This window comes from Quercus lobata, chromosome 12, assembly GCF_001633185.2.
Source record: "Quercus lobata isolate SW786 chromosome 12, ValleyOak3.0 Primary Assembly, whole genome shotgun sequence".
In the NCBI taxonomy this organism is placed as follows: domain Eukaryota; kingdom Viridiplantae; phylum Streptophyta; class Magnoliopsida; order Fagales; family Fagaceae; genus Quercus; species Quercus lobata.
The window spans coordinates 3,746,943-3,772,004 of record NC_044915.1 but is presented as its reverse complement, the minus strand read 5'-3'; the positions used below and the strand labels follow the sequence as shown (position 1 = coordinate 3,772,004).

The following is a 25,062-nucleotide window of genomic DNA, read 5'->3' as shown; positions in this document are numbered from 1 at the left end:
AGTTGGTGGACACTTAATCAAAAGCAAACGAATTATCATAATGTTGTGAAGAAGCAAACAAATTATCGCTCTCCCCTCCTTCGAATCATTTGCTCCTGTTTCTTTTATTTGCACTGTGAAAAAGTGAATATAAATCATCTATTGTTACATAAGATACAGCTCATCTCATCTCTATGTTTAATTAGTTTTTCTATTTGGATACAACATCTCTTCTTCTAAAAATGTGCATACGGGCCAGCTTAGTTTCAACAATGAGTCAGGAAGTAATCCAGCGCTGGAATTTTTCTTTTCTTCTTATGCCTTTCTCCCTTGCTCTTGTAGTATTGTGACCAACATAAGCCTAAGGTTGTGCCTCACAAAGGTGGGTGATCATCTGCTGGAGTTTGAGGTGCTTTCGGTTTCCAACCAGGTTTCTCATCCCAATACATATCATAATATATGTGTCCAGGAGTGTGATCAGTCACACAACACCATATACCAACATACCGCTTCACACGGTTCCTGAATTTCTGTTCCCTTGTCTAAACATAAAAATTAACATTCTCTCAGCGAAACATAATCAAGTGCAAGTTTTCTTTTTTAATGCAACATTGGAGATTTAAAATATTACACGAGGAAAAATATTTAAAAAATACTTGCCTTATCACTAAAACCTAGGAAAGCATCTTGCATCGTAGAGAATTGAATGACCTTAACGTCCTTGAATGAAGAGAATACTGTCTTGAACTGTACAAGTAAATATCCAACATGTTCAGTGAATTTTATGGGTAAATGAGCATCTCAAAATATTCAGCTGATGGGCACACACCAGTCCAATAGAAGTTACTGTAAGAATCTACAATTTATTTAACGAAGGTTTTTCAAATAACTATATATTTATTTTAGTTTTTAAGTTTCACAAACCAAATGGGTCTTGAACAGGACCTTACCTTCCAGTCCTTAAAGTGAGAAATGCCACTTAGTGTTCAATGACTTTCAAACAAAAACACATATGAAATGTGCACTGCTCATACATTATCACACCCAAAATTTCACTTCTAAATAATTCAAAAGTACTCAAACACAAGAAACTTTTTTTGAAAGTGTTATTGAATTTACCTAGAAATTCCATTGAAAATCCTTTTCTCAATTTAGCCATGACAATGTCACTAGAAACTAAACCCTCACTAAAAAGAAGAGAGAAATAGCAAATTGGCAACATTATGATGTAAAAGCCAGCATAGAAGCTACGTCTGTTTATCATTTAAGAATTTCGAGTTGGTTTGAATTTATTTAATGAACTACTTTGGCTCACCATTTGGAAAAATTACAGCACGACTTTTTGTGGGGTGGTTATGGTGATGAAGTTCAAATGCATTTGGTTAATTGGAAGTCTGTATGTCTGCCATTACAATCAAGTGATTTGGGTATTTGAAATTTGCTGTGGAGAATTGTAATAGCTAGCAAATATGGCAATGATGGGGTGGTTGGTGCTCTAGAGTTTCAAATAAACCTCATGGGGTTTCTTTGTGGAAGTACATTAGAGGTGGTTGGGGAAGGTTTTCTCAAAATATCATATTCGAGGTGGGAACGGGTTTTCGAATCTGTTTTTGGGACAATTTGTGGTGTGGGGAGTTACCTCTCAAGGAAGCGTTTCCAATATTGTATCACATATCAAGGAATAAGGATGTGTTTGTGGCATAGCATTTGTGTTGGCAAAATGGGATTGTGCACTGGGATGCGCTTTTTGTTAGACTGATACAAGATTGGGAATTGGAGAGCTTGGACTCTTTCTTTGCTCTTTTCTAATCTAATAAGGTGGGTCAGAATGAGGAAGATGAAGTTTTGGGGCTTCTTTCTTTGCTCTTCTCTAATCTAATAAGGTGGGTCAGAATGAGGAAGATGAAGTTTTGTGGTTAGTGACCCTGGATAACCTTTGCAACCTGGAGGCCTTTATGGAGTGGTTCTTTTGAAGTGAAAGCTCCTTCTAAAGTAGCTTTTTTCACTTGGACAGCAGTGAAGGGGAGGATTTTAACATTTGGGTAATATGAGGAATAGAAATATTTGTGTTGCTAACAGGTGTTGATGTGTAAAAATGATTGGGAATCGGTGGAACACCTGCTCATTCATTGTCCTTATGCCTCTGATTTATGGTCCTTTGTGTTTATCTTGTTTGGTATCTCCTGGGTATGCCTAAACAAAGGATTTAGATCCTCTAGATTTCCTAAGGTACTCTTAGAAATAGATTTCCTTAAATCTAACCATTTTTTAATGATTTAATGGTCTAGATTTTGTTGTGTCAGCATTCCACTAACAATAATCTTAATTGTTTTGTTTGGAGCATTGTTTTATTATTTTAAGAGTATTGTTAGTAAATGCTGACATGACAGAATCTAGACCCTTAAATAATAAAAAATTATTCGGATTTAAGGAAATCTATTAGTACAGTACCCTAAGAAATCTAGAGGATATGAATCCCTAAACAAGTGGTTGAGTTGCTTGCTTGTTGGTTTGGAGGTCTTCAATTGAATCTTTGAAGGGGAGGAGCATTCTATCATCGAGTTGAAGAGACATTTCCTTCTGTCTTTATTTGAATGGAGGACTGCATTGAGTGGTCTTGTCATACCCTCTGTTTTAGATTTCTTAGATTTATGTAACTTTGGGTAGACTTTTGCTTCCTTGTACACTCCGTCTATCAAGGATTTTTTTTTTTTTTTTTGGGGTACTTTTCTTCATATTTTCAATTAAAAAAAAATTATTTACTGATTAAAAAATAAAAATCTAGATACCGTTTCTTCATTGCTGCGCTTTGGAAATCTGAGTATGCCTTGTGGACTGGTACCATTAGATGCATGACAATCTTTACTTCCTTCTTGACAAAGCTTAACATCAAGCCATGAATCTTTCACCTGTCACAAGCAGCAAAAGAGAATATGTTTCTAGTAAGTTACAGGTCAAGAAAAGTGACTCTGTGATCTAATGCAGCTCATACTCATTTACCTGTCTTGGTAATGATGGATTGTCAAAGAAAGAGTACTCCTTAATATCGATCTGGGGGCCAAACTCCTCCTCTGGCAGTTCTTTCAACATTACATTTACCTGCAGGCAGTGCATATTACTTAGTACCATAAATGATAAAGCTGACAGGAAATACAACAAAGTTGACATGAACAATGAGATCATTTAACAACCCTATCTTCAATTTAAATAATCTGTTGGAAACTTGCAACTAAGCAAATACATTTTGTAATACACTATGGATCAGAATAGATTTCTGAACCATCCAAAACCCTTTATTCACTCCAACTATAATATATTCCAACTTCTCACATTTCCCAACACAAGGAAGTTTCTTTGCAACTTTTCACTTTCTATCACTCGATAATTATAGGCAAAAAAGAATACATGCATGTGACCCTAATCAATTTGTTGAAGATCCATAGCTGACCCCAAAATATTGGGATTAAGGCTTGGCTGTCTTTGTTATCAATCAATAATTATAAAGAAGATAAAGTCAACAAGTACTGATAAGGTCACCTAAGGTGAACCCAAAGAAACTTTAAGTTTAACCAAATTTAAGATTTATCCTTGTTTCCAAGTGATTATTCTCCTCTTCCACCACTTATGCGCGGATGAGTAAATAATGTCCAGATGAGTAAATAATGTCCAGAATCTCTTTGTTTTGGTGAAGAATTAGAGGATTTTGGGGGAATTCACGTTTACATAGGCATAATTTCCTACGCTGCCCAATGTAAACGTGAATTCCCCCAAAATCCTCTAATTCTTCACCAAAACAAAGAGATTCTGGACATTATTTACTCATCTGGACACCTAGTTTGTGACACTTCACATTAAGCATTGTGAAAAACATGATCCTCTCATTGAGACTACTGGTTTGTGACAGTTCACACTAAGTGCTGTGAAAAACACCCAAAATAATAATGGCAAGCAACATGAGACACAAAATTTATGCAGTTCAATAAACTCTAAAACTACATCCATGGGCAATGCCTACCATAAAATCGACTATCAATGTTAACGATAACAATACTCACAAACATAAACTAACCCAAATCTCCAATACAGCTGAAGCTGCTCTAACACAACTACAAAAGACAAAATAGACAACTTTTTCTTCGCACTCTCTCACACAAAGGCTACACCACCACTCTACTTATTAGGGACTATTAAACCCATTTTTCTTTTCTTATCAATGTGAGACTAACACTTTTAATGGGATTCTAAAACCAACTCGGAAACCTCCAAACTTATCAATCTGCTGAGACAAAACCTCCATGGACCTTTGATGGTGCTCCTGCTACTGTTCCATCCAGCAAAAGACTGCCAATCAAGAGAATCTTGTACCTTCAGCCATTCTGGATCAAGGCTTTGATACCAATTGTAATGAACCTAGTTGTGGTCTGAAGGTCAAAAAAAAAAAAAAAATCATGGTCTAAAGGTTTGGGGAAAAATAATGGTTGAGTGCAATAGGGAATGTAAGTGAATTGGCTTGGTTTGAGGTAGTCATACTCCAAGAGAAGAATGAGGATTAAGAAAAGACCTTAGAAAGAGAAGTAAAAAATTTGCATAAACTTTCATAATGAGGATGAGTACATGGTAGCCTAGTATTTATATTAGGACTTTTACAAAGCTAGCATCAAGAAAAGCTCAAGATTGGTTCTTTAACCAACTAACAACTTGTACAACTCCTTGTACAAACTAAGTAACTATTCTTGGTTAGACTTCACAGGGTTCTTGCCTAGTCTTATCCCTGGTTCCCCACACATATTGTACACTGCTGGGCTGGTCTTGGTGGGTCATGATGGGTTTTGGGCAGGCTTAGGGCTGATTATAAAAAATTTATTTGTACATATAGGTTTACATTCACAAATTGAAAATTAAAGAGAATATAAAGGCCCACTTAGACGGCGAGAATTGATATAACCATTGCAAGAATGCGAAACTTAAAAATCTGGTCACTACTTGTGTCTGATAAAATAGTATTATCAAGGGTAACTTGATAATGTAATGACTAAGTGTGTCTAACAAAATACTATTAGGTGATTACTTCTAAAGAGAAACTCTAGTCAGAAAGGTCATGGCTCCACTGGTTTCTAATTCAAAAGAGGGCATGTAAAATCTATTTGATTTTACCACCATGAGCTGCTTCAACAATCAATATCAAAGAATGCCAATAGAATCTTCCAACAGATCACAACAAAAACCTTAAGCTGCAACAAAAAGGAAATACCTCAAATACATGGTCCAGAGGACAAATAAAAGGTTGTCTAGTCACAGAGCCTTCCAAAACTCCCGGGTGCGCAAACCACAGCCTATCCAACCTGCACCATAGTGGAGGCATGACCTAAAATCACACAATAAAAACACAAAAGAGATCAAAATATACACTTTAATATTACCAGCAAATGCAATTTCTAATTTTAGCAATTTGATATTTATGTTCTAAAAACTCAACCAAACAAACTTGTCTCCTTAGTTTCACGATATTTTCAACGTAAGTAGATATTTAAACAGACCAAATCATTTGGCACAATATTGGTAGGTCAATTTAAAAGGAAAGATTTTTTCAGTGGCTCACTCTGAAAAAGATTTCTAGATCAAGGATTTTTGAATTGTCAGCCATTACAGTTACAATTTAAAGAGCAATCAGCTTCATAATTCACGTTAACACTCCTCAACAGAATGAGCTCGCTGACCACCACATTTAAGATTCCTTTTGACTTTATTTTTTTTGGGTTTCAGTGCCACGGTTAAAAAGTAAATAAAATTTGCAAATTAGCTCTAACTCAATTGGCACCTCCTCCCCTTAAGTCCACAGCAGAGGGCAAGGTTGTAGGTTCAAGACCCATCAGTTGCATGTGTTACTAATAAAAACAAAGTAAAAGAAATTCAGTATTGGTGACCCTAACATATAAATTGAAGCTTGTAAACTCCAGCTGCCAGCCGCATAATTCTGTGTAGTAAAGACACTATCTAATATCTTATGTGTGTGTTGGACATGTGGTGTGTGTGTAGCATAATTCTGTGTAGTAAAGACACTATCTAATATCTTATGTGTGTGTTGGACATGTGGTGTGTGTGTAGACATGTATGCAAATCTATGAAGCACGGGTGCGTTTCGGGACTCGGGTGCGGGTGCGGGTGCGGGTGCGGGACTCGGCAATTTTTGAAAAAGTAGGGTGCGGGTGCGGCGGGACTCGGCGATTAAAAAATTATTAAAAATATTTTTATTTATATTTTCTATATATTTTTACTATTAAAATATTCTTAAAAAACACATTAATATACTTGATTCACAAAACAAAGAAAGAATAAGGCAAGAAACGCATCTGAGGCCAGAATTTCGGCCTCTCCGGCGATTTTCACGGCCGATTTCGGCCTGTTTCGGCCGATTCCGGCCTGTTTCGGCCGTATCGGCCGTATCTTATGTGTGTCGGCCCGATTTGGACGATCGGCCGCGTCGGCGCCGTGTCGGCCCGAGTCGGGTGTACGCGCGGTCTGCGGCGTCCCTCCCGCGTCGCCGCGTCCCGCCGCGTCGGACGCGGGTGCGCTGGCCTGGGAGCCGCGTCCGTGCATCCTTATGCAAATACACTAGACATGCATAACTGATAAATTAACACTAATCTCAAAAGTTTAAATTGTAATAAAATGGTGAATTTAATCATCTTGACCATTAACACTTCCCTCACATGTGGACCTAGATATCCCCTGATGCAGATTGGTTAAGGAAGAATAAAATATTTTAATATTTTATATTGTTTTCTTTTTTCTAGTTGAATTAGGCTTCTAATTGTTTTTTTTTCCTAGTTAAATTGTTTTTCCTTTCTCAAGTAGAAGTAGGTTTATTATTTCTTTTCCTAAAAGGAGTAGGAGAAATTTTATTCTTATAAATACTCTTTATAGAGGGGTTGATTATTGATGTTATGTGTGTTTTTGAATAAAAGTTTGCTAGAGAGGTTTTCTCTATTATTTTGCCTATTAGCCTAGTGTTCTTGTAGAACTTAGGTATAGTGGAAGAGTTGTAGTATTTGTGTGTTATAGATTCTGCTTCTACACGCCTATGCTGCATTAGTTGGTATCAGAGCCAGGCTAGGTTCCTACTATGGTGCAAAGAGGAGTACATGGGGGAAAACTTGTTGCCATAGATGACGTGTATGAATGCGATAAGGTTGCACACAATGGGCAATTAGAGGCGTTCTTTCAACAATATAGGAGTGGTTTGATGCGCTTTCAAAGCAACTCACCACCTTAGCTGTTGGAAGTCAACCTCAAAACTACCATCCAAATCTATGTTTTGTGAAGGAGGAGGATCTTGATATCGAGCAGGAGGGCTGCGATATCAAAGAGGATGATGGATATATTGAAAGAGTTTGTGTAGTAGATTGGGATTCTCCACCAATTTATGATGACTATCCTGAAGATTTTAGTCAAGGAGAAAAGATTGAGCTTGATAAAAATAAAGTCATATACATACGGGATGAGCCCATAACTCACATCGTTGATGAGACTTTCGACATTCAAAAACAAAAGGTTATTGATCCCTTCTGGGAGGATTTTATTGAACAAGAATTGATAGAGGTCAACAAGAGGTGTGAATGAATGATTTTAAGTAATCTTTGTTGAGGAGGAAATATGAAGTTTTTGAATGTGTGTATGGATTTTTTTTTAGTACTTGCTTCATATATCCTGTCGTGGCAAAAGAGATCAAGAATAAAAATCCGTACATCAAGATTTATTATGAGTGAGAAAAGATTGATAAGTAGCATACTGATTTGTCTTGTCTTGCATAGAAGAATAGGATGGAAAGGATTATTCGGGGTTCCAATTGATTGTAGAAGATTGCCACAAAACTCGAGGACGAGTTTTCCCCAACCTCGAGATAATGATGCAAATTGGTTAAGGAAGAATAAAATATTTTAATATTTTATGTTGTTTTCTTTTTTCTAGTTGAATTAGGATTCTAATTGTTTTTCTTTTCCTAGTTAAATTGTTTTTCATTTCTCAAGTAGAAGTAGGTTTATTATTTCTTTTCCTAAAAGGAGTAGGAGAAATACTATTCTTATAAATACTCTTTATAGAGGGGTTGATTATTGATGTTATGTGTGTTTTTGAATAAAAGTTTGCTAGAGAGGTTTTCTCTATTATTTTGTCTATTAGCCTAGTGTTCGTGTAGAACTTAGGTATAGTGGAAGAGTTGTAGTATTTGTGTATTATAGATTCTACTTCTACACACTTATGCTGCATCATCCCCTCAATATATAAGAGGTAGAGTAGAGATAAGGGTTTTAAAAGACTTATTTAAAAAAACGAAAAAGAAAAAAAAAGAATGGGACCGATCATGTGGAACTTTTAAATGTCTTCATAGGAGGTACACTAGAGATAGGGTTCAAACTTAGAACCACGTACTTTGATACCATAATAAATAATAAAAGTTGGACTCTTGTATGTGCCGACACAGCAGGAAAACAGTGGATCATCTATTGGACTATTGGTAAATTGCTCTATAGCTCATGCTTTGTGGGGTTATATTTTTAATTCCTTCGGGATTCAATGGGTGTTACCAAAGACGATCATGGATCTTTTGTTTGGGAGGAGGTATTGGTTTAGAAAACACTCTTCGGATATTAGAAATCTTGTCCCTTGATGTAAACTTGGGGGAGAGAACAAAATCGGCATACTTATGAAGATAGAGAAAGTTCGGTGACTCAATTGCAAACATTGTTGCTTAGAGTTTTGTTTGACCAGTCCCACGTGTGAGGTTTTACCACTAGCATTTCTAATTTTGTACATGACAACTTATATTTTGTAAATCTTTAGTCTTTTTTCAATAAAATCTCATTATCAAAAACCTAATAATAATAAGAGTTGGACTCAGGCTTTCACTGTTAAGCCCAAGCTAAATAACTAAACTCAAATAAAACCCAATAGTCCAATAGCACAGCCCATGATAATAAATAAATAAATAATAATAATAATTTTTTTTTAAAAAAAAACCCTAGACAATTACAGAATATCCCCTTACAATTAAAACAAAATTAAAAAAAAAAAAAAAATTGGCTTCTTGCTGCCTGCTCTTTTTTTTTTTTTTTTTTTTTTGGATAAGTAATAAATTTTGGTATCAAAAAGAGTCACCCAAGTATACGGGAAGTATATGGGGACAAACAATCAATTACAAAAGTTACATAAATCTGGCTTGTTGCCTGCTTAACAAAGTTGTAATTAATAATAATAGCAACAATGATGTGACAGTATTAAATAACATTCTGTTGATAAAACAAGATAAGTATATTCTGCACGCTGCACCTAATTTTGATACTCACTTCATCCAAGTTCAAAATTACATATCAGCAAATTTAACATTGTGACATTCAGTATGCCTTCCTCTCTAATATATTATTATTGCAGATTTGATATGTGATAGCACATTTGTGCCAAAAAAGAAAAAAGATACACTATGGTAGTGGTTATGAGGGACAAATACTTCCAAATGCACTAATGTAGGAATATATATATATTACTATAAACTACCACAAAACGTAGAAATTTAGCTATCCTCACCAGTGTACGATCCAACAATGAAGCTATCGCAAGTGCTGTCCTTATTTGTTTCATCTGAAAGAATTATTCACAAAATACTTCATGAGATGAAGTCAAAAGAATACAATTCTATTTTCGATGAATAAAATAAATAAATAAATAATTCATGAGATGCAATATTGCAATATCCAAAAATCGAAGGTGTTAGCTGGATTAGGTTAGTACATACACACATACTTGGTAATTAACTAGAGAAAAGTGTGATTCAATAGTATGTTGCCCATCTAGTAACAAGCTCTTGGGAATAGATGGCTTAAATGATAAGAATCCTCCTGCATAACCACAAAGAAGTTATGCTACAGTGAATTAGTGATAATGTCATATTCACCAAAGATAAAGGACCCATGCAGCACTTCATTAACTATAAGTAGACACCATAGAGCATGCGCCCATATATTCAAAGTTTGCTTTTCCTGTCTTCAGTTTGGTGCAATTTAGGTTCCTGATGAGGCAGATATATCTAAGGGAAATGAGCTCCATTTGGTTAGGATGGGAGAAATAATAAAAATTGAAAAATGTGGTTCTAAGGAAAAGACAATAAAATTGCCCAATCTTGCATCCCATGTGTAACTTTCAACTCTCATGATATTGGATCACAAGAAAAGGGACAGATCATTAAACAAACTTGCACTTTTTAAACTCTCTAGCAGTCTCATACAAATTAATTCAAGCCAAAAGCACATAAGAAGCAAGGGATCACATAATCATGGGGACTAATTAAAAGTTGAAAAACATGTAACCATGTAGTCTAACTAATTATACTTTTTTAAGTTCAAAACAAGCCTGTAGCAAAGAAAGCAATAAAATTTTGAAATTAAAAATAATGAAGATAGATTAGAAATGAATGAAAATAAGTTCAAATGCATGTTTACAACTCCAAAAATTTACCTACATACAGAAAATAAGGGAGAAAAAAGTTCTTGGAACTATTCTAAAACACTCAAAACAGTCAGGCCAGGACAAATATAAATAACACATACTTCCATTAACCAAGTTATGATATTACAGATTTACAGTCTCTCAATATAAATAAAAAAGTAGTGTAAACTTTGACAGTTTGACCTCTAAGTCTAAAATACCCAAAATATTAACAATTAAATGTTGAAGAAAGCTATTTTGACCCATAAAATATATCAGCCCAATGACAACAACTTAAACAATTAAGTCAATAGCTTCATAATTATAAAAACAGGAATTTGAATATAATAGAACCATTTGGAGAATTCTTGCATGGATATTTTGACAATAGACTCCCAGCTGATAGGTAAGCAAGAGAAATGGCTTAACATTTGCAGATCCCACTTCCCAGTTAAGGTTTTTAAGGTTTTGACTGTCCGAAAGGGTAAGTTGCAGATTGTTAAAACCAAAACATAGAGTATGGCCACACGTAGGGACACAAGGTTATCAAAGTTCATATCCAAAATAGACAAAGGGCAAATTGGGGGAATTTTTCTAAATGTGGTTGTGGTTGGTTAAGGTTAGGAGAACTCATAGATCTAGGTTTAAAATTATTGAAGTGTTATGAGGTTTTGATAGGAATTAAAAGGTGGTTTAATGAGTTATTTGATGGTTATTTGGTAGAAGAAAGTATGTGGGGATATCGGGTTTCAATAGGTAAAGGAAAGGGGGTTGATTTGTGGTTGTAAGGAAGAAGAAAATGACATGTTTTATGATGTTTAGGGGTTGTATGAACAGTACCTCTGAACAACAACAGTGAGAGAGAGAGAGAGAGAGAGAGAGAGAGAGAGAGAAGAAGAAGAAGAAGAAGAAGAAGAAGAACAGGAAAGAAGAAGAAGAAAGAAAGAACAGGAAAGGAGAAGAAGAAGAAGAAGAAGAAGAAAGAAAGAACAGGAAAGGAGGAAGAAAAGAACCCACAAAGGCTTAAAACATTCATAAACTTTATTATTCAACTCTCTCCTTTGAATCCATTGAGCACAATGATAGATAAAGACTCTTCCTTGTCCTAGTAGTGTTAGGACTCTTAATGAATAGTAAACTAAAAACCTAACAAAAGACTAACTTGGACCCAAGGAAAATAAAACCTAAGATATATAGGATCCCATAGAAGATTCTAGACTCAATTAAAGTACCAATTACCTTAATTTGCATAAATTGCTTAAAAAATTACAGATTTTCCCCTGCAAATAAAATTGACCATAACTAATAAAATAAACATCCAAATAAAAATTGTCTTAACCCTAAAAGACTCATACTTAGAACATTAAAACTACATGACTTTCACTTCAATTGGACTTCACAAATGGACCCCATAAAATAATTTTTGAATAGGTGAATTTGTAAAGTAATAGCAAATTAATCTTCCACGACTGCATAAAAAATACAATATAAAACAGGATTTTCTAGAAACTTGGGGTTAAAGTTAATGACTCTAGGAGCACAATTTGAGTTTTCAAAGTTCAGGAAGATTAGAACCTAGTGGGAGGTGGACTTTTTGCCTATTTTTGTCTTACAACAACTTAAGTACACTGAAAATAGACATTGGTTAACATCATAAAGCAAGAAAAGTGTTTGTCAAACCTTAAATTCCATCCCAAAGATTCTTAGCAATCAAACATATTATGATATTTTTAGAAGAATATTATCATTGGTTAGCAATTGTGCCCCAGGCAAAGAGCAAAGGAAAAGCAATTGATGACATCTACAATAGTTCGTGTGTGTGTGCACGCGTGCACACGAGAGAGAGAGAGAGAGAGAGAGAGAGAGAGAGAGTCTTCTCTAACAAACAAATTCACAATCCTGTATCCCATTAACCCTATGTCATTCCTCATTTCGCCTTGGGATAGAAAAATGGCCTCCCAAAACCCACAAGGGACTAAGGGTTGAGAATCATTTATAGATGTTCAAAACACAATGATGAATCAGACTAGATAAATTTGTTCAATTTCATTCCACTGAATATGGTTAATACATAGTGTCACATTCTCCCTCTCCCTCTCTCATTACTTCATTGGTTGGGGAAGCATTCATCTCACATTTGGAATTTAGTTACATAGGGTTTGATGTGGTGTATTTGGAGGGAACGAAATCGGTAGACGTTTGAGGATTTGGATAGATCCGATGACCAACTGCTTGCTCTCTTTTCTAGTTCCCTTTTGACTGGCTAGGGCTTGGGGACTCACATCTAGTGATTCTCCTCCTTTATTCCTTAGCTCTCTTCTTCTTTGTAATTAGTGCTTTTTTATGTTTTTGCTTTTCCATCTTTTTTTGTACTTTTGATATGTTGGTGCTACTTTGTGTTAAGCAGTTTTTTGAATATACATTTTTCTTACCTATCCCAAAAAAAAAAAAAAAAAAAAAAAAAAAAAAAAACTATGCTCTGTGATGCCAAGAGTGCAACCAGAGTTAATGTTGGCAGACTTTATTTGGTTTGAGATAACAGATTTCATTTGTCGTTAAGGATTTCATGTGATGTAATGGTGCTTATTGATGTAATCCTTAAGCCTATTTAAAAGAGGCTATGGCAATAGTTTGAACAGTGCAATTAGAATTAAAAACTTTCTGAGTCAGTTTTCTCTAAACCTTTGTGGTGATTCCAAGCACCCTATTTGTGAAGCCTATGGTTTTCTGTTTTTCCTTTTCTTTCGTATTCTTGCAAAACAATTTGAATAAAAACATTTTGGGTTAACAGTTTTCTCTACATCTTGCTGGTGATTCCAAGCACCCTTAGGTGGTGAAGCCTGAGGTTCTCTGCTTTTCCATTTCTTTCTTATTCTCACAAACCTGTTCTACATTACCCACCCCTTGCAGAATGGAATCATGCATTACCATATGAGAAATATCAAGAACGGAGCAAATACAAAATGCTCTTCATTTTGGCATTTTGCATCTCATTGTAGCTCCCTCACCTTAAGAGATATAGTATATTGTTCTATCCTACTACTTCAATGATGGAATTAAGATGGACAAACAACATGGGCAGTGGTGATACAAAAAGTCCCACAATCTCCCAAATCCAACATGGATCAGCCCTGAAATTCCCATCCCTGCACCCTGCTTAAGTTAAGGGTGTACTACCAAACCTGTTCCAGCAGGGAAGGGCAGTTTATGCATGAACTCATTCCATTCTGATAATGGTCAAGTTGTCAAGATTATTAATTGAAACACCATAACTCATTCCATTCTGATAGTAGTAATTATACTATGCAGTAGTGCATTCCTCAAAGGCTAAAAAACTAATGTTTAAAGAAGGCATATTTGTAGATTTTTAGGCCCCTTCATCAAGGATAATCTGCAAAGGTGAAGGGTCCTTTTTTTAAACTTGGTCTGAGATGCAGATACAAAGGATAAAAGAAAATCAACAAGCCATGCAGATCACTGAATCAAAGACCCTGCAACACCTTGAGAGACTCATGTCTACAGAATAACGAATTATGATATTGAATAAGCATATGCAATCTAAGATAAATTGGCGAGACATGCAACGTGTGGCACAGAATTACCTGGTGAATCATAGTATTCTGGTGGATCATAGAAAACCATGGCTTCCCGAAGCCGGTGCCGCTTTCCTTCAGTACCTGCAAACTGAAATGTGGTATGCACTGCATATGGCTCCAATCTGAATTGCTGATACGTGGCCTGCGATTATAGCATAGGGTTTAGGGCATGCTTGATATGCAGTTTGTTCAGCTATATTAACCGAGTCAATTAAAATTCTTACAAGCGCAGCGGCAATAGTTGCCTAAAATAAAATTAGCAAAGTAAGTGAATGTCTAGCATTTTGAGGTAGAACAAAAATTTGATGCAACATGAAAACTGAATAGAAAAATAAAAATACCCTAGAAATCAGCACCTAGAGTTGCTTGGAAATAACACCAAGTGGGATAGAAAATCACCTATGGTTGGCTGGAATCAACACCAAGCCATTTGAAAAGGTTCCAACTGAAATTTATTCATCTTAGCTTGTCTCCATAGGAGAAAAATAACACAATTATATAGACTACTAAAACTAAAACCCTAATTCTAGTTGACTTAAGGAAAGCATTTATTGAATTACAAATATAACCTCGACTTTAGGAAAATAAATAAAATACTAATCATTTAGGGTCTGTTTGGATTGAACTTATTGTTGCTGAAACTGAAAACTGAAAACACTGTAGCAAAATAATTTTTAAATGTGTGAAAAATACCGTGGGACCCATTTTTAATATTTTTAATGCATGAACAGTGCTGCTATAGTACATGAACAGTACTGCTACAGTGCATGAACAGTTATTTTTGTCTCTGCACAGTAAATTCACTGTTCATGCGCTGAAAAAAGGAAAAAAAAAAAGAGACGGAAACGTGAAATGAAAACGTGAACGTTGATTTCAGCTGAAACCAAACGCTCACTTAATTAACTAATAAGACCTAAAATAAATCTCATTAAGCAAAAATACAGTTGACTTCTAAAATTAAATAAAACAAAATTGAAATGAAATTGTCTACAAACTTCCCACATCACATTAATGTAGAGAGAGAGAGAGAGAGGAAGACTGCTCATTCTACAAAGAGCAATTCCACATATCCTACCTGGACAAAATAAGTATGTCCACTACAAAATATACTAGCTGGCAGGATTCCCAGCTTGAGATTTCCATCAAAAGCATATACAAGTCCACTCTCCTCGTCCACAGGTGGTCCTAACTGCTTGTGTAAAAGATCATTAAACCCATTTTGATCCCATATTTTGTCATCAGCTATAAGCATTTCTTTCCATGCCTTTGCCAGTTTTTTTGCAGAATCTGTTGGCCGCCAGTGGAATATTCCTATATTGTAGGCTCCACTAACTGTTGAAGATGAAGAAGTAAAATTGTGAGTGCAGTGCTTGTTAGAATTATGATTAAATGATTAAATTCACAATTTCCTAATAGCTTAAGCTTTAGAGAGAATTGGTAATTTAATATGATATTAGAGCAGGAGATCTTGAGTTTAAATTTAAAAGTGCTTATTAAACCATGGAGTTCAAAAGGATAAAAGTTTATAAAGTTCCAAGTTGATAATTAAAAAGTAATGATTTGATAATGAGCCTATAACTAGAAAGAGTGACTGGGACTTGTCCTAGAAAACAAAGCATCTGGGACTTTCTAAACATCAAAGAATGAGAAAGGGTGCAAATAAGGTCATCCTAAGAGGTTCCTGGTAAGAGTTTGTACTTTAAACATTTTCCTAAGTTCACCTTTTTTATAATTGAGACTACTTGTACACATACGTGAAGCACCATGTGGAAGAAAATTGAAAAAAAGTAACAAACTGTAATGGGTTCTATAGCAAAAAAACATACTGCACTAGTTCTGTACTTCTTAATGTAATCAAAATTAACATTCTTGCCAATCCATTGCAGCATAGTATTAAATTTTTATTGTGTTTTGGTTCCAAGCTAGTACATTAAAAAATGTTGACCCTTTCCAAGTATCCATTCTCTGACAGACACATTTTCACATCAGTTCATGAGATTTCAACTAGTATTTCACACACCAATCATTAAGAGAACTCTTAATGCGAAAGGGGAAACAACGCATGCTTGCACAGAGATAAATGAGGTTATTATGAACAATAAAGTAAACGAAGGAAAGACAAACACGAACAGTAAATCTTGTTTTACTACAAACTTCACCTTGTTGCCAAATGTCTAGCCTGTCATCAACAACTGTTGGTATGACTTGATCACTAGAAGTTAAGACATCTGCTTCAGGAAAACGAGCAAAATATGGCAGCGGGTTCTGTTTCAAGACATAGCAGATAAGGTAAAGTGAGTTTGATTAATAGTAATCTTCAGAAGGAATATAATAGATGTATAAAAGAAAAAAACCTTAAAGATACTGATTATAACAAATAAATACTGATCTTAGAGCATCCTTGATGAAATAGCATTGATCGCACAACAAACAAAATATGAGAGTGAGAAAGACAAACAGGAAAGAAATAAAATAAATAAGGGAAAATATACAGGATATCTTACTGGGAATAGAAAAAGTTAAAGAAAATTAAACAATAAAGACAGAAATCACTACTGAACAGGTTCACCAGGAAAGTGGAATAGTTCTGGGGTCACAAATCATACCGTTGGAACAAAAACATAATAAATGCTTTTGCTGCTCAGCGCTTCTAATCAACAAATCTATAACCAAGGAAAGCAAAAGAATATAATATAGATAATTTGGGGGGGGGGGGGGGGGGTAGGGAATTCTAATTCTATTTATTATTAAATATCAAGTTCTAACCGTTATCCCCCCTTCCCACCAGACCCTAGCCTGCCCAATATGGATTAAAATACTCATAAGTAGATATTTATTTATTTAGTAAAAATACACACACAAAAAAATAATAATAAAAAATAAAAAACAATACTCTGATCGTGCAGAAGATCAAATAGGACTTGAGCTGAAACCGTACCTTCAACCAAACCATGTCTGTATCACACATCAACAGTTCGAAACCATAGGGAAGGAATGAATCTATCATAACAACTTTTTGTCTCCCCATCTTATGAAATGTTGGAGAGCCCCAGCCAACATCAACTGTGCTCATATGGCTGCCCATATCAAAAACAGGAATACCTTTCCAATACAAAGCCTCCAACAATTTGGTATCCATCGCACCTAAAACAACAATTTTGAACTCCTTTAAGAGGTGTACACTTAAGTATAATATACATGGATATGATTTTTCAAGAAAAAAAAAATCAAATATCTAAGGAAAGTGAGTGCAACTGCAAAAAAGCTATGAAGCTAAAATTTAGATTTAGCTTACCAACAAGAAGGTTAGAGAGCCCCAAATCTGTCAAGTGTTTAACCCAAGTCAGGATAAAATCCATGAATGCGTAGTTACCAAAGGTCACTATTATGACGTTATCTTTCACCCTTTGCTGAACCAGTTCTTTAGTCAGTTGAAAAGCCTTCAAGGGTGGCATTTTTTTGGTTTGTGAGGGAACTTGCCAAATAGGAGGCATCAACACACTTTGAGGCCCTGTAGTTAGACCCACTGTTGCTGATCGAGAAAAATTGAGTGCTGGCTCTGTTGGATGAGAATCCACATCTGGAGAGAGCATGTGCATCAAGAAAAGTGAATTGCATACTCAAACATAGAGTATAGAGAACTTGATGAACCACTGAGAATAGAAATTCTAGGGAACTAGTATTAATAATAATGCTCAGGAACATGAGCTTTTCAAATCTATCCTAGCAATTCATGCAATATTGCATCATTAACAGAAGGGAAACAGTTCAAAAAACTTCTCCAGTTCCCCCTTGAAACTAATAATCAAGGAAACAGTCCTCTTAAGAAGTCTATTATTAGCTCATTCCAAAATAGGTCCCATGTTAACTAGTCAGTCCAAAGATCTGAGCTTATATGCAACACTTATAACAAAAATTTTGGAGAAAAAGTAAAAAGGTGCAGATGATACCAAAGAGGCCAATGCCCAAACCAAAAAAAATGAAGTAGAAGAGCCCAAATTCCAAATGAATGAAAACGTGACTGAATCAGTCCTAGTTACTCTTCGAGGCGGAGTGGAAGAAGGGAGGAGGAACATACTGATTAATATTAGAAATGGAATCTAATTACATTAGAATCATATTCTACACATTCTAATTTTACTTATTTATTCTAATTCTAGATAGATTCTAATTTGAAATAATTCTAATTCTAAATAATTAGATCAATTAGAAATATCCAACAAGTGACTGAAATAAGGTTTTTTTTTTTTTTTTTTACCAACCAAATCAGCAAAATTGTTTAACAACAAAATTTAAAATGAAAAACCCATCATAGCCCAAGTAAAATATAAATGAGATTAACTCCACAGTCGTCTTAAAACCCAAAGCGTGTGCATAAATAGATACAAAACACAAACAAAGCACGAAACTCGATTATCATAGTTCCTATTGAAATGCACAAAACGCATAAGTTCTAAAGAGAAATCTTTTACCCCAACACTCCAACACACAACTCAAATGGGTTTAGTTCTTACCAATCAAATCAGCAAAAATGTTTAATAGCAAAGCTTAATAATATGAAAAACCCATCACAGCCCAAATAAAACATAAACGAGATTAACCCTCCAGTCGTCCTAAAACCCAAATGGGTGTGCTTAAAAGTGAAAGCAAAATAGATATACATAGAGATTGGTAAGTAATGACATAAAAAGCGCAAAACACAAACAAGCACCAAACTTGATTACCATAGTTCCTACTTGAAATGTACACAACATTGAGGTTCTAAAAAGAATTCTCTACCTTAACACTTCCAACACACAGAACTCAAATGGGTTTAGTTTATACCAACCAAATCAGCAAAAATTTTAACAAACAAAAACATAATAATATGGAAAACCCATCACAGCCCAAGTAAAATGCAAACGAGATTAACCCTCCAATTGTCCTAAAACCCAAATGGGTGTGCATAAAAGTGAAGGCAAAATAAAATTCATATAGAGATTAGAAAAGAGAAAACATACTGTGAGAGGAAATAGCTGAAGGTGGAGAGGAGAGCCATGAGATGGAGGAGTCAACTAAAGGCTTGGAATATATAGCCGAGAAGACATAGAAAGAAGAGAAGATTACACCAATGACGACAGTGGCGTAAATTGTCAAGAACAGAGGCCTTGTATTCGCCACTTCCTGAAACCCATTTCTCCAATTCCAACCCATGTTTCCTCTTTTCTCTTCTCAACCAATCTATGCGTCTATCGAACTAATAACAAGACCCCATGGCCCATGGCCATTTTAATTGGTTGAGTTTGGTTGTTTCTTCGCTTTGATTTCTTTAATGTTTAAGATTCGAATTCAGATCAGTTAAAAGTTTTTGTATTCCTCTTCTGACACTTAAGTCACATGCCGAAGCCGCCAAAGGTCAACCCCTCCATGTTTGTCTTAAATCTTAATTTCGTTGCAATAATAAAGAAGGCCCAATCTTCTGTGGAACGGGTTTTTAGTACATATATATGGAAAAAGGTTGAGAGATCGGAAATGAACGAAAATTTGTCTTGTGTTTCAGTGTTTGGGCTTTCTTCTTTTTTTTAAATAATGAAGTTATGCTTAAATAATAAGGTAAAGTTAGCTCAATCGGTTAGGCCTCATCAATGGGCCGGGCTGGGCCGACCCATTTTTACTTAGCCCATGAGTCTAATGGGCTGGGCTTAATGGGCTGTTGACTAGTCAATGGACTGGGTCGGACCAGTTTGGATGGAAAAACCCTAACCTATGGCCCTACCCATGGGCAATGCCCATTTGGACTTTTAGCGGGTTGGGCTAGTGAGGTGGGTTTAATGGACTACCCATGGGTATTTTTAACAGGTCTTCAATGGGGTTATAAAAATTTAACCAAAAAAATTATAATTATATATTATTACAAACTATCAAATTGAACAATTAAATCTACTAAAAAGATTCTATTAAAAAAAAATACTAAGCCATACCTCTTAAAAAGGTACTAAAATAAGATTAATTAACTTTTATTGATAAGAATAAATAAGTACATTGAATTAAATATCAACTCTTAAAGGAAATATTTGAAAAATAAAATATCAATTCTTAAAGGAAATATATGAAGAATCAAATATCAACTCATTAAGGAAAGAATTTCTTCCAACCAACGGTAAGCTTTTTTTATTATTTTTTTTAAGGAATTTCTTTTATAATTGTAACTTGTAAGGAAAGAATTGGAATTTATCAAAGGAAAGAATGACTTTCTTTTCAGAGGCACAGAAGTAGGGCAACAGTCATCTTAGTAACTTTGTTTTAAAAATCAAAACTACTAGACTAATACCAAAATATATATTTATTATGCATATTATATCACAATCATTCCAAGTATTTAGTGGTTAGGTGTGTGGTCTTAAAGTTTTTATAATGTCTAAAGTTTAATCCCTCAGCCACCCAACCCCCAAATTATTTTGTTATAAATTTTGGACAATAAGTCAGGCTAATGGGTCGGGCTACTGGGCTGGGCTAACGGGCCGGTCCACTAGGCGCCCATGGGTAAAGAAACCAACCCATAACTTGTCCCATTGGGCTACTGGGCTGCCCACGGGATTCAATATTGACGGGTTGGGCTGCTCATTAGCCTGGTGGGCTAGCGGGCTACTGGACCAGCCCATGGGTCATGGGCTATTTGATGACTCTTACAATCGGTAAAGTCTCTCTCATCAGTAATGGAAGACAGTTTAAAACTCTTTATAAAAAAAAATTTATGCTTAAATACTCAATTAACTTATTTTTTTTTTTTTTTAAAGTTGCTTTTTCTCATTTTGATTTAAAATAAAATAAATTAATTAAGAGCAAATGAATAAGAGATTATTATTATGATTTAATAGGACATACACCAATCTAGTTAATAGTTAGGGGCATTGAGAGTGGTTGAATTTGTGTTTGGAATATTGCCAAGGGTTGGATGCGATTGGCTGTTGTGGTTTGTGTCCTCCCCAACAAGGCAACAACAGATCAGCAATACCCTCGCCCTTGGGTTTAAAGAGCAACACTCACCCACCATGGGTAGGTAGCCATCTTTGAAATAAAAATAAATAAATAATCAGCAATTTGTGCTAAGAGTAGTGTTACAGCGTGCAGATCTAGGATTTGACACTTATGATCAATCTAAATAATAAAAAACAATTTATTTGAATAATAAACAATATTTTTTATATTAAAAAACGGTTTTGTGCTTATTAGTTAGATTTTGTGTGTGGAGAAACTATTGATTAGAGGTTGTGTATACAAGTATAACTGTATAAGTCATTTTGTGAATTTTTTTAAAAAAAAAAAAAAATCAAGATTCCACTTACTCCTATAAAAAAAAAAAAAAAAATTCATTTACTAGTAAGTTCTAATTAGCTAAACTAGTAAAGTTTTTTGTTGTCAAATAGGAGATTCGGAATTCAAACTCTACCTACACCGAAAACCAGTTGGTATATTTAGGCTGATAATGAAAAGTAATCATTATGGAATAAATACCCATGAAATTATAATTATATTGTCTATATATAAAAAAAAAAAAAAAAAAAAAAAAAAAAAAAAAAAACTATCTATTTATATGAAAGGGTTTGTTAATAGTTTACCTATATAAAAAAAGGATTTGTTAATAGTTAGATAATGAAAAGTAATCATTATGGAAATAATATCATAAGTTGAAATTATATTGTATCTATATGTCAAATAAATAAAAAACTATTTATATGAAAGGGGTTGTTAATAGTTAGACTAATCTCGGGTGTAACTAATGTGAATTCTAGGTTCAACTTTGCTTTGGTAAATTTATTTTTCCTTCTTTTCAAGACCTTTTGTTGTTGTGCCTGCAATTCTTGGGCTTATATAGTTATTTGTAACTATTGGGTAGTTTGCTTTCTTTATAAGCTAAAAAGTTATTTCATTAATTTCTTACCAAGTCAGGGTCTTACTTACCAACAACCAAACCAAAATAAAAGCACCAACATCAACTATGTTAAGCCAAATGCAATTTTAACACATCAAAACCTACTTTATCTATTTTATTATAGATTTTAATAATACACCTTACATCACATTTTCTATTTTAACATTCATCACATTAAAATAATATAACCAATCCATTAAAATAATATAAATAACCCAATAAAAATATGCATTCATTTAAAGCCTCGACTTTTTACATCTGAACTTTAAAGCCTTCTCTCTCTCTCTCTTCAATCCCAAGGAAAAAAACACCACCACCATTGTAAGAATGAAAAAAAAAAAAAAAAACCATACTTGTTCTTTATCACCCTAGGCCAAACTCAACCAATAACCACTAAACCCAATCACTGTGATCAACACTAGATCAAGCGAAACCCAAAATCAACCCAAGCTTCTCATTCACAATGACCACAACCCAATTGAGAGAGAGAGAGAGAGAGAGAGAGAGAGAGAGAGAGAGAGAGAGAGAGAGAGAGAGAGAGAGAGAGAGAGAGAGTCATCGCCGTCAATTGACCCAAAGTAAAGCTTTGGTTCTGAGATAAGAAACATAAAAACAACCGCTAAAGATACTGAGAGATCAGAAGGGAGAAGAAGGGGAACATAAAGGAGAGAGAGTGAAAAGATAAATGAGAGAGAGAGAGAGAGAGAGAGAGAGAGAGAGAGTGAAAAGATAAATGAGATAGAGAGAGAGAGCAATACCCAAGCTTTCAAATAAGAGAGGTAGAGAAGAGAAGAAGAGGAGAAAAACCGAGAGATCAAAGAGTGCTGGATGAGAGAAGAGATAAAAGAGGAGAGAGACCAAATGGGTGAGGTAGAAGAGAATGAATATTTTATTATTAGGAGAGAGAGAAAGTTGAATAAAAAAAACCCAAATATTAGCATTTTCTATTGTATCTTTCTACTAATAGAAGGGTATTAAAGCTCACGCCAAATTTTTTTTTTTGGCTTTTGGCACACTTGATGGAGCATGGTTTTTGGAGTTTAGTGTGATAAATACTAAAATTTAGCATTTAGCACACCTGATGCTAGTGCTCTAACTCTTTAGCTTATTCTCTACTCAAACAATCCCATTAGACCTTAGTTTTTATCCTACATAGATTGCTCATCTCGCTTGAGTAAGAAAAAATCATTTTGTTCTTTCTCCATCTTCAAAGGAAAGACTTTTATTTTTGATAATCTGCAATGTATTAAACTAGGAAACAGAAACAGAGGGAAAATCTTCCTTACATATGGCAGTCAATGCCAAGGGAAGATTGTCCTTATTGAAAAAGCAGGAATATAAAAACATTAAAGCAAAATTTGCTATAGCGTGAGCTACTGCATTACAGGACCTATGAACCCAAACAAAGGAAGAGAAGACGAAGAAATTGGATAAAGCTTGGATGTCTAAGATAGTAGCATTAATAGATCAGTCAAGGGGAGGCCTACCCTCAGGGATAGGGTCGAACACACATTTAGTGTCACCTTCAAAGATAACCTTGGTCCAGGCATCCATTCTTGCTAGCTTTACGGCCTAAATGAGAGCTTCAACTTCAACCTGGAGAGGGGATTAAGCTTTTGTGATTCTGGCCCAGGCTTTGATAAGCTCTCCAAATGGTCCCTGACAAAAACAGCAAGGCAAGCTTTGGAGGAGGAAAGGCAACGTCAACATTGATCTTGATCCAACTAGGGGGAGGGGATCTAAGCCAGCGAAGGTAGAGAAAAAGTAGGAGAAGGTCCACTAAGAGTGAGCAAAGCTTCCCTAAATTTAAAGCGGATATTGGATACCAAGCGATGCATGTCAACATAAATATTGCTGAAGATAACATTGTTTCTGATGGCCCAAATCTTCTCTAAGGTAAATGCCAAGTTAAGAGATATAACCCAGAGATCTTCGAAGAAGCATTGGGCTTCAGGGGGGTTGAGGATCAGGTTGAAGGATAATTGGAGTCTGCTTTGAAACCCTAACAGGTTGTAAACCAAAGAGCCTTTGCGTGATGACAGTTGAAGAAAAGGTGGGGAGGGGATTCCACCTCATTGTTATAGAGCACACAACACATTTTTGATGTACCTAGCAGACATGAGAGATTATCTTTGGTAGGGAGGACGTTGCATCCGAGACGCCACATGAACATTTTTGTTCTCTGAGGAGCTTTGAGCTTCCATAACCTATTCCAGTTGACATTTAGAGATGTAGAGGGAGCTGCAGGGGGAAGCAGAGCACGATATGCCGACTTAACGAAGAACTCACCCTTAGATTCTAGTACCTAGCACAACTTTTCAGCTTTAGGTAAGACAAGATTGGGGATAGATAAAATAGCTTAGGCAGTAAAGGCATCGAAAAGCTCGTTTTTGTAAAATGTTGTTTTTTTAACCTTGTAAGTAGAACTGCGTCCAATATGAAAGTCAACACTATAGTCTAGTTATGGGTGTTGTTTGGTCAAAGAATCTTTTCACACAGAGTTTTACCCGGGGCAACACAATTAGCCTTTAAAAACAATGCATTTATGTGATTTTATAGTCAAGTGAGATTGTTACAAAACTTCATTTTAAGTTTTTATTCTTTTTGTTGTCTTTTCAAATTACTAGAAATATTCACCACAAAATTCAAATAAACTAAAAAACCTAAGCAGGAATCCAAATACAATCTAATCATCCAAATTGCCATTTACATACTTTTTTTCTTAATTCTCTCAGCAACCATAGCAAACAATATACAAACCAATCGTACAAACAAATAAATAGATCTTCAAATTCCACTACCAAAATAATATATATCAAATCAATCCCCTCTCATTTGGTTTGCGAGAAAAACGAAGAAGAAAAGCAAAAAAACCATCTAGAACCCAAGAATTTTTGAGTACTTAAGTTAACACTCTAATAGCTATTTTTAATCCTAAACCAACTTCTTCACTGAGCTAAACAGTGAAACTTTAGAAAACTCAAAAATCGTGAACTCACAAAATTAAAATTCAATTTTTCATTCTTTTCCTGGGGTTTTCTCTACAACCACAAAATTCAAATAAACTAAAAAGCCTAAGCAGCAATCCACATACAATCT

At 35.0% G+C, this 25,062-nt stretch overlaps 1 protein-coding gene across 1 annotated transcript; it reads right to left on the bottom strand.

Moving 5' to 3' along the window:
- Positions 1-41: 41 nt before the first annotated feature.
- LOC115971298 (arabinosyltransferase XEG113) lies at positions 42-19,653 on the bottom strand. Its single transcript, XM_031091131.1, has 13 exons — positions 19,052-19,653; positions 17,347-17,631; positions 16,990-17,195; positions 16,211-16,316; positions 15,127-15,383; positions 14,058-14,193; positions 9,775-9,869; positions 9,559-9,612; positions 5,231-5,344; positions 2,980-3,078; positions 2,769-2,888; positions 640-726; positions 42-521 (listed from the first exon to the last, which is right to left on the bottom strand). Exons 1-13 carry the CDS (start codon positions 19,242-19,244, stop codon positions 354-356), a joined length of 1,920 nt encoding a protein of 639 aa, XP_030946991.1. The 5' UTR covers positions 19,245-19,653; the 3' UTR covers positions 42-353.
- Between the last annotated feature and the right edge of the window lie 5,409 nt (positions 19,654-25,062).